The sequence below is a fragment of the Borostomias antarcticus genome (genome assembly GCF_949987555.1).
Source record: "Borostomias antarcticus genome assembly, chromosome: 12".
Taxonomy (NCBI): domain Eukaryota; kingdom Metazoa; phylum Chordata; class Actinopteri; order Stomiiformes; family Stomiidae; genus Borostomias; species Borostomias antarcticus.
In genome coordinates, this window is record NC_140245.1 from 4,862,184 (window position 1) to 4,872,785 (window position 10,602).

Below are 10,602 nucleotides of genomic sequence, written 5' to 3' on the forward strand. Positions count from 1 at the left end.
TGGACAGTGGCACGCGCAACTGAATGAGGCACAGCCCTGTCCGGTGCTGCATAGCTGACGTCACCGTCACTCATCAATATAAGTTTAAAGTAGGCAAAAATTTTCATTGAAGAACATTGGAAGAGTTAAGAACTAGCCTACAAAAAGCATACAAAAACGACATTCATTGCTGAAGGTAACATAAAACCACTATGTAGCCTATCAAACATTTTCTTAGAGTTCTTAGATGAGCAATCCACCCGGGGGTTAACGGTCGGATGAAATTTGAGACAAAGGCTCCGTTGTGTTCTGACTCATAACAGAAGAATTAGCAACCCACACTCTCTGTGTATCCAGCGCTGGCCGGCTGGCAATCAGCTGCAACCGGCCGGGACTACAATGTTACAGTGATGTCATATACACTCCACTCTACCATGATGACCATGCACAGTCGGGGAAGGGTTGGCTTTCATTCTCCTTCTATCAGCACATATTAGCCTACATCATACCAGGAAGGAAGGATTAGGATAAAGGGAAAGATAGCCAGAGACGCCACTTGGACAGATACTGTATGATGTTGTACATCCCTGCTATGCCCACTAGATGGGGATGTTGTCGTGTGTTAGGCCTCACGTCTGGACCGCACTCCATGATGGTGTTTACAGATAGGCCGATTAATGCAGCGTACTGTGAGCATCATAAGAACGGTAAACAGCAGAAATATCTCAGTTTACAATGACAAAGCCAGCATGAGTTGGCAGCTAGTTGGGTGGCAGTATAATAAAACATTGAAAGAACGTCGACTTTCAATATAAACATTTATTATTGCAGGTCTGTATGAACATGCGACTACAACCAGAGAACAAAGGTAGCATACCCGATGTGGACGCCTACCTGTTAGTGTACATTCTAAAAATGGGTGCTACAACCTGCAGAAGAACCATCTGAAAAGGGGTCCTTCAAAGAACTCTTTACACGTCAGAAAGAACCCTTTAGTGTTTCAAACAACACCTTATGGAGCTGAAAGGGGTAATATATGGAACCATATTGTTACAAATTGTTCTACATAGCACTCTTTTTTTTAGAGTGTAGTGAGCAGGGGAACAACAAGCGTACAGGACACGAATGTAGTCAAGGAACAGTTTCACTGGGACATCGCGGCCTGCTAGGCCAGGAGGGAGGTGGCATTGGCAATAGTGAGACACGGAGCTGATATCTTGACTGTCATGCAGAAGCCACTATAGGACTGTAGTACAGAAGAGAGCAGAGTTGTAGACGGTTATAAGTAAATTAAGTTAGATTGATTGATTAACTGACGGATTGATTGGTTGATTGAGCTGTGGATATGTATCTGTTACTGGTCTAGTTGGACAGATGTAAACATTGTGGAGAGTGGACTACATAATTCAGAATCAGAATTACAGTGGTTGGAAACGGGCTTTACTCATGCATTGTCAGGTTGAGGGAAAACGCGCGCGCACGCACGCACACACACACACACACACACACACACACACAGAGTCCCATGTGTTGTTTTTTTTTTTTTTACAGTAGCCGTGTATCGAGCAGAAGCATGGGCTTATGAAAGCAAGCAAAAGTCAACACTATCATCATTCACCATCATTCACATCATCCATCCAGCTCTGGCTGGGATTGGTCCTTAGGAGAAGCGGCCGTCGTCATGGCAGCGTACAGTGCAGTGCGTTCAACAGGATAATAATGTGTGTGTGGAGGAGCTATGACACAGCATGTCCTACTGACACAGGTGTCGTTGCATCGTTCGTCAGTAACGTTTCCGACCTCACAAGCCCACGCTGAGTTTGATCAAACACATGTGACCATCTGCCATAGACACAGCTTTAGCCAGCTACGCCACCAAAAACCTAGTGAGTTTGATAGCGCGGTTGGGCAGTATTTTTACGGTATACTGAGGTGTGAGTTTAACTAATTCAGCTTTGTTGCACTAGCCTGCCGACATCTCTTAGCCCAGTATCACATCTTAACCCAGTATCACATCTCTTAACCCAGTATCACATCTCTTAACCCAGTATCACATCTCTTAACCCAGAATCACATCTCTTAACCCAGTATCACATCTCTTAACCCAGCATCACATCTCTTAACTCAGCATCACATCCTAACCCAGTATCACATTTCTTAACCCGGCATCACGTCTTAACCCAGAATCACATGTCTTAGGAGAGGAGGGGTGAGGATAAGAGGGGAGAGGAGGAGGAGGGAGGGGGAGAGGAGGGGAGGTGTGAGGCGAGGTGAGGTATTAACCAGTCATCTTGTTTGGTGTGGGTACGACCCGGTGACACTGGCCTCACCACATGTCTTCAGCCAGCGTGGGCTCCAGGTGGGACCAGTGTCACCAGAGCACCGGTGGTCCAGGCAGGCTGGAGCAGTCTCCATGGTTATTTCATGCCAGCCTGTTCACTGGCTCATGTCAAAATCTGTATGAATGTTTCATATGGAGGCTGCTGAAAATAGCCAGAGCCAGGCTGGCAGGCTAACCGTACCCTCTCTGCTGGGCTGAGCACCTCTCTCTGCGGCTAGCTGCCAAAGTTATATCATCACATGTGCTTATAATCACCACGGACCTGTTTATAACATCACATGTCTGCGTATAATCATCACATATCTGTTTATAACCATCACATCTCTATAACATCACATAAATTGTCTTTATAACCTTTACATAATGTATCTGCTTATATAATGATCACTTATCTGCTTATAACCATCACATATCTTCTTATAACCATCACATATCTGCTTATAACCATCATATATCTGCTTGAAAAGCTTTAACCTGGGCTTGCAGGGTCATTTCTGTGCTTTCTGTGAGTATAAAACAAACACACCCCAGAGTCTCAGGCCTTCTTCCCAGAGTCTGTCTCCTCAAAGTCCCAGGGACAGACGTCGGCCATCTTAGCGGCGCTGATCGCGGGAGGTATGCTGGAGCTGAGGGAGGAGTTCTTCTCTGGGGAGGGGTCAGCGGTAGGCGAGCCTGCTGGGGTCGTGTGTGTGACGGCGTGCGCCGGGTAGGTCTTGGCGGCCTGCGTCGCCGTGGCTGCGTCGGTCTTGGCGGCGTGCGCCGTCGTGGCCGTTCGGGCCGATGGGATGGGCTGGCCCTCCCAGGGACATGCCTCCGCCCTCCTTCCCTCCCCCGCCTCCGGGCCCCTCATTGAGCTCCGCCTCCTCCCCCCGGGCGTCGTCGCGGCGGCGTCCGAGGATTGGCTGACGCGCCTCCTCTCCGACGGCCTGGAGCCGGAGCTCCGCCTCTCCTTGCTCTTGGGCCTGCTCTTCTCCTCCTCCCTGTCCCTCCCTCCTCCTCCTCCTCCTCCTCCTCCTCCTCCTCCTTTCTCCGCCCTCTCCTTGGAGGCGCCGGAGCCTTTGCGTTTGCCCCGGGGGTGGGCGGTGGGGCTGGAGGGGGCGGGGTCGGCGGTGGTGGGCGGGTCCTGGTCCCAGGGGCAGATCTCCACCATCAGGCTGGGGGGCTGCAGCAGGCTGCCCGTGGACCTGGAGTGGTCCGAGTGCAGCGCCTTGGGCTTGCCGTCGGTGGGCGTGACGCTCTTCTTGCGCCTGACCCGCTCGGGGGAGAGGGAGTCTGAGTCGCCGCCCGCCACCGGTGGCTCGTCGAAGTCCCAGGGGCACACGTCGGGCCGGAGGGGGAGGGAGGAGCGCGGCGAGCGCGGTTTCCTCGGCTCCTCCCTCTCGCCGCCCTTGTCTTTGGAGCGGCGCCGGTCGTCCGGAGACTGGCCCGACGCCCGCTGCTGCTTCTGCTGCTGGGAGCGGCCGGATTTGGCGGCGCCCGAGCTCCCCCTCCGGTGGGTGCCGGTGGTCTCTCCCGGGGCGATGGACACATGTTTCTGGGCCCTACCATCCGAGGGCGCGGGGGGATCCTCCACCTCCCAGGGACACACCTCCGTCAGGTCGTAGAGGATGGAGGGCTGGCTTCCGCTCACCGCCGCCTTCATGATGCCCATCTTACTGGCCGTCTTGCTGTACTCCACCGATTGGCTGATGATCATCTTCGGGGGGTAGCACTCGGGACTCTCCTCCACCTCCGACAGAACCCCGCCCACATCCCGGCCCGGTGCGTGCGCCTTATTGGCCAGCCCGGGGACCCTCTCCTTGGCGCCGGAGATGACGCTGAGAGACTTCTGCATGATGGCGGTGCGGAGCAGCGCCGGTTTCTTGCCGTCCGCCGTCAGGTTGTGGGCGCTGACGGACTTGCCGGAGCACACGAGCGGCAGCGACCCGGCCGACGACTCCGCCGGCTCCGCCCCGGGCGGAGGCTCCGGGGATTTTTTGGCGTGCTGCCGCCGGCCAATCAGGGAGCCCAATAGTGACCCCTCACCGGCGGACACCGTCTTGTCGCCGGCCTCTCCTCCTCCCTTTGGCTCCTCCCCTTGCCCCTGGTCACACACGTGGTCGTAGCTGTGGGATCTCGCCAGGCCTAAGACCTTCATAACAACAACAATAACAACAACAACAACAACAACATTTATAATAAAAAACTAAAACAATGACATTGTGTTATTGTTATTGGACCTTGATGGTCCCTCTGGCAATGTTGTTCGTCATGAAGAGGTGGAGCTATGTACAAAGTTTATATATTTTACATTTTAGTCATTTATCAGACACTTATTCAAAGCAGCTTACAATAAGTCTACAGTTTGTCTACAGTAAGTGAACTGACTATAATGCACAGCCCAGTCAACGTCAGTAAAGCTTGCTATAAGAACAATTGACAACAGCAGTCACAGTGCTAGAGAAAGAACACTCTTCTTTTTTTGTTGTTGTTGGGTGAATGATAATTAGTGACTAAAGGGCCGTTCAAAATTCACTGGGAGGGGGTCACTGGAGGACTTCTGCTCCTGTGCTCGGAAATAAAAATGCACAACCCTCCCTCTGACAGAAATATATTCTTCCTAGAAGCCTCCCAGACTGATTGAAAATAAAAAAGATTGACCCACTCCCACCAAATAGGCCATATGCAATACTCAAAATCAGAAGAAAACAGCTTGAACGTGGGTCTGTTTACGAGTGGCTCTACCAGCAGAGTGAGGGCACTGATTCCATCGACCGATAGCGCAACCAAAGAGAAACAATTTACTGGGTCATACAAAACAGCTCGCTGAATTCCGAAAAGCTGAAGAAACCTTTTTAGCTTTTGATCGATTCAAATATGTACGACGCTCCCTCAGACTTAAATTAAAAAAACATGACCCTCCCCTGCTTTCCTCCAGTGACCCCCTCCCATGAATTTCAAATGGTCCCAATAACACAAACAACAGCAATAAGCACCAATAACAATCCAGACCTTGTTCTTCAGGGAGTCCTCGCGCTGGTGGTTCTTGGCCGAGTGGGCGGGGTCCAGGGGGTTCCGGCGCAGTGTGCTGCGGTTGCTGCCGTGCTCGCCGCCGCCCTCGCGCTCCTCGCGGCTGGCCTGGCGGTGCACGTGCACGTGCATGCTCTCGGGGAGCTCTGTGATGCGCTTCATGAGCGAGCGGCCCAGCCCCTTCTTGGAGCTGCGCTTCTTGGGCAGGTGGGGGTTGTTGGCCAGCATCTTCTTGTGCTTGTAGACCTCCAGCTGCCCGTAAAGCCTCTTCAGCTCATCCTGGCACACACGCGCACACACACACACACACACACACACACACACACAGTAATCGCCTTATAACATAGCTATAACACGCTTATGACATAGTTATTACAGTGTAACTTATGTATCTGTACTCAACTGTGTGTGTGTTTGCCTCCATGCCTATTAGTGTATGAGCGTGTATGCATGTGTGTGTGTGTGTGTGTGTGTGTGTGTGTGTGTGTGTGTGTGTGTGTGTGTGTATGAGCGTGTATGCATGTGTGTGTGTGTGTGTGTGTGTGTGTATGTATATGTGTGTGTGAGTGTGTGTGTGTCAAGGTTATTATAGTTAACGAAAACTAACTAAAAAACTACTAGGTGTGAAAAAACATTTTAGTTAACTGAAATAAAAATAAAAACTAGACTTTACAAAAAAACGATAACTAACTAAAACTGTATTGTGTGTTTACAAAACTAACTTAAATAAACTAAAATTATTGAGAAAATGTCCTTAGTTTTAGTCTTTTTCATTTCATACATAAGCCTAGTATTTTGGGTGGATATGAAATCTATCTTCTATCTTCTATGAAATCTTTTTCTTAGCTGTGCCCCTGCGCAGAAGTAACCTGACGTGCGCCAGATGGCTTGTTTCACACGGAGTGAAACAACGTGAGCTCGCGAGATCAGGATAGTCTCATGAGGCTAGCGCAGAAGAAAAAAAAACGAAAACTAATACTGAAACTAATAAAAACTAAACTAAAACTAAGCATTTTCCAAAAAATAAAAACTAAACTAAACTAGCAAACCTGCTTTAAAACTAATCAAAACTAAACTGAAATTGAAAACAAAAAGTTAAAACGATATAAAAATAAAAACTAATGACAAAAGCAAAACTATTATAACCTTGGTGTGTGTATGCATGTGTGTGTGTATGTGTGTGTGTGTGTATGCGTGTGTATGTATGTGTGTGTGTGTTTGTGTGTGTGTGTGTGTGTGTGTGTGTGTGTGTGCGTGTGTATGTATATGTGTGTGTGTGTGTGTGTATGAGCGTGTATGCATGTGTGTGTGTGTGTGTGTGTGTATGTATATGTGTGTTTGTGTGTGTATGTATATGTGTGTGTGTGTGTGTGTGTGTGTATGTATATGTGTGTGTGTGTGTGTGTGTATATGTGTGTGTGTGTGTGTGTGTGTATGTGTGTGTGTGTGTATCTATGTGTGTGTGTGTGTGTATATGTGTGTGTGTGTGTGTGTGCGCGTCCTGACCCGGATGTCCTCTCTGTCCAGGCTGTGCTCACTGCAGGCGGAGGTGATGCTGTTGTTGAGGTAGGACCCTGAGCGGCCCAGGTCCAGCTCCTCGTCGTACGCCTCCGTCGCCATGTCCTCCCGCGCCTCCTGCGTCCCTGACGACAGGAACTGAGGACGAGACGGTCACATGACCTCCACAGTCAACAGGAAGCACATCGATGGGTAGCGTCACAGGGTAGGGGGAGGAGAGGAGAGGAGGGAGGAGATGAGAGAGGAGAGGAGAGATGGAGGGATGGAGGAGAGGAGAAAGGAGGTGATGAGAGGAAAGGAGAGGGGCAAGGAGAGGAGAGATGGAGGGATGAGGAGAATAGAAAGGAGAAGAGGAGAGGAAAGGAGGACATACCTTGGGGACCAACAGCAGGCCCAGAGTGACGGTGACGGTCAGGTGTGTATGAGCAAAGAAAAGCATGAGCATCCAATCAGGATGCAGCCCAGGGGCCAGCGAGAACCTGGGAAAGACAGACAGGAACCTTTGAACCTTAAGACTTTGGAGTGTGTGTGTGTGTGTGTGTGTGTGTGTGTGTGTGTGCTCATTCAGAAGGTGTTAGGTCAAAGGTGGCTATGCCTCTGTCAAATCTTCAATAATGAGATTCAACCTCATTAATCAACCACTGCTCAGGAAGGGCTTCAAAAGACATGTCACGACTTTAATCCCACACACACACACGCATACAAACACACACACACACACACAAACACACATATGCACGCACGTACATGCACCAAACGCACACCCACACAACCCATATCCTTATCTCTGATGCCCATGAGGCAGGCTTGCTCTGCTCTATCTCTCTCCCTCTCTCCCTCTCTGCTCTATCTCTCTCCCTCTCTCTCTCTCTATCTCTCTCCCTCTCTCTCTCCCTCTCTGCTCACTCTCTCTCTCCCTCTCTGCTCTCTCTCTCTCTCTCTCTCTCTGCTCTCTCTCTCTGCTCTCTCTCCCTCTCTCTCTCTCTCCCTCTCTCGCTCCCTCTCTGCTCTCTCTCTCTCTCCCTCCCTCTCTCCCTCTCTGCTCTCTCTCTCTCTCTCCCTCCCTCTCTCTCTCCCTCTCTGCTCTCTCTCCCTCTCTCTCTCTCCCTCTCTGCTCTCTCTCTCTCTCTCTCCCTCCCTCTTTCTCTCCCTCTCTGCTCTCTCTCCCTCTCTCTCTCTCCCTCTCTGCACTCTCTCTCCCCCTCTCTCTCTTCTTCTCTGCTCTCTCTCCCTCTCCCTCTCTGCTCTCTTTCTCTCCCTCCCTCTCTCTCTCTCCCTCTCTCCCCCTCTCTCTCACCTCTCTCTCACTCTCCCAGGGAGACCGTCCTGAGACCTGCTAGCTGTGAGTCACGGCCTCCATTAGGAGTCTCCACACGGCGTTTGGCATCCGCCTCGTAAACGTGGGCGGGCTCGGCCGCGCCGCGCGCGCTTCCCTACCTGATGACGTGGAAGATGGCGGAGATGAGCAGCTCGTTGTAGATGGCCACGGCCAGGTAGCGCGGCTCGTGGAAGGCCGAGGGGACGCAGCGCACCACGAAGCACAGGTACACCCCCCACAGCATGAACAGGAGCTCCGCTGGACAGCGCAAGGGGAGGCAGGGTTATTTATATCGCACATTTCAGCAACAAGGCAATAGGCTATATGCACAACTCCAGTACTTCCTGAAATTAGACATGCTTCTCTATTTCCTGTCGTACACTATTGGATGAAGTGATTAATCAGGTGTGCCTGACTGCAGCACAATCATCAGGCACACCTGAATAATCATTTCATCCAAGTGTAAGACAGGAAATAAAGAAGCATGTCTAATTTCAGGAAGTACTGGAGTTGTGCATATAGCCCATTCAAAGTGCTTTACATGAGACATTAAAAGCATCAAGACAAAGTGCAAGAAACACATAAAAGCCCATGTCAAACGAAATGCAAAAAAAAAAGGAAATTTAAAACAAAATGCAGGAAAAATAAAATACAGGAATAAAAGTTCAGTGCAGTGTATGAATGAATAATTAATTGATTTCATAAAGAGCAGCGGCAAAAAATCTTCAGTCTTGATTGAAAAGAACTGAGAGTTGCAGCAGACCTGCAGTTTTCTGGAAGTTTGTTCCAGATATGTGGAGCATAAAAATACCACTAGCTCTCGGTAAAAAGCAATTAGTAAATAACAGCAGCAGCAGTACTCACAGAGTAACAACAGCAGAGTGAACGGCAGCGACAAACAACAACACAGGAAACAACAACAATCCAGTACACAACATCTTTTTAAAAGGTAACAGTGAGGGCAGGTAAAGAGGAACCTTTTGTCTTCCTGGGTACAATGCTATATGCTACACCCCACCACCAGGTCTCATGAACATTGGTCGGGTAGTTTTTGCGTAAACCTGCTGACTAACAGACAAACACACGGCACCAGAAACATGACCTCCTCCCCCGGATTTTGTCCTGGGTGGAAGAAATAATGAGAAATAATAAGAAATGTGGTCTCGAGAGATTAATTAATACACAACAACATGTGGCTTCATGCTGGCATCCTGATAATCACTGGCTGGTGACTAGAGTGGATTATTGGTCATTATACAGTAATTAGAGAGTGATTAGTGTGTGTGTGTGTGTGTGTGTGTGTGTGTGTGTGTGTGTGTGTGTGTGTGTGATAAATATGCATGCGTGCGAGTATGAGTGTGTGTGTGTGTGTGTGTGCGTGTGTGTGTGTGTGTGTGAGTGGTATGCCTGCGGAACTATTCCTAGTGAAAGAATGATTAATTCATTTGTTAATCAACAGCAGATGGTGACATGATCAGCAATTTGTTTAGAGACCTCACTTTCCAACAATATCAGGGATGTGTTGGCGGTTTACAGCCATAGATGTTTATCAATTTAAATTTGCATGCTGCGGTGCGGCGTTTGGTCCCATTTCCTTTTTTTCAAAGTGAGTGACGCACCAACCGCCAGGAGGCGTCTCTGAGCACACCTGTCAAACCGCTGTGTGTGACGACCTACTGTCTCCCATATTACCTGATGAATGGTGGTGAGAGACAGAGATTGTATGTGGTCTATAATTATTCTCGAACAAGCCGTGCGTTTCGTTGTGCTTGAACACTTGAATTTACACTGAGATAATACTGTATATATAGGCATTGACCTACAGTAGTGCCAGTAAGTAGCAGTGTTTAAAGCTTATGGCTATATGAAGGGTAACTGGTTTGAGACTTGTTCAGGCACACACCAGTTCATGTTGTAAATTGTGTTGGATTAAAACGTACATTACATGCCAACAACTTATTTTCCTAACTGCAACAGGCCATTTTTGAACTGTATGCCTCCTCTGTGACAAAAAATGTACATTACATGTAATCTTTTACGCAGTTGAACTGGCTGCATCGGGCAAGCAAGGAACCACACCCTGACTACTATAGGCTACACTTGTTTATTTTATATTTGGTATTGAGATTACTGTACTACTGTAATGATAGTGTATACACTGTTTGGCATGTATTTAGCGTATGCCTTTTTCTTGAAACATGCCTGATGTCACTGGGTAATGATTCTCTGTCCGCCAACAGCAGGGATCAACTGACTTCATAGTCCGGGTGACAGAAGAAATACAGTTCTGCTAGCTTCTGTTGCCATGTGAGCAGCAGACAAGCTCCATCCCAAGACAGACATGCAGCGAAACGCTCATCTAAACCTCTCTAGCTCACCAAACAAAGCTAGTCATCATTCAAACTATGTGTCTGGTTTTGTCCTCTGTCTAGATGTC

At 49.0% G+C, this 10,602-nt stretch overlaps 1 protein-coding gene across 1 annotated transcript in view; it reads right to left on the minus strand.

The window, feature by feature from the left end:
* Positions 1-2,855: 2,855 nt before the first annotated feature.
* Positions 2,856-10,602, minus strand: part of LOC311316387 (metabotropic glycine receptor-like) — a gene marked incomplete at both ends in the record, with an annotated part of 30,586 nt that continues 22,839 nt past the window's right edge. Inside the window, 5 exons of the mRNA XM_084447228.1 lie at positions 2,856-4,451; positions 5,312-5,608; positions 6,836-6,985; positions 7,221-7,326; positions 8,285-8,423. Coding sequence (XP_084303354.1) covers positions 2,856-4,451; positions 5,312-5,608; positions 6,836-6,985; positions 7,221-7,326; positions 8,285-8,423 — 2,288 coding nt within the window. The remainder of the gene's footprint in view (positions 4,452-5,311; positions 5,609-6,835; positions 6,986-7,220; positions 7,327-8,284; positions 8,424-10,602) is intronic.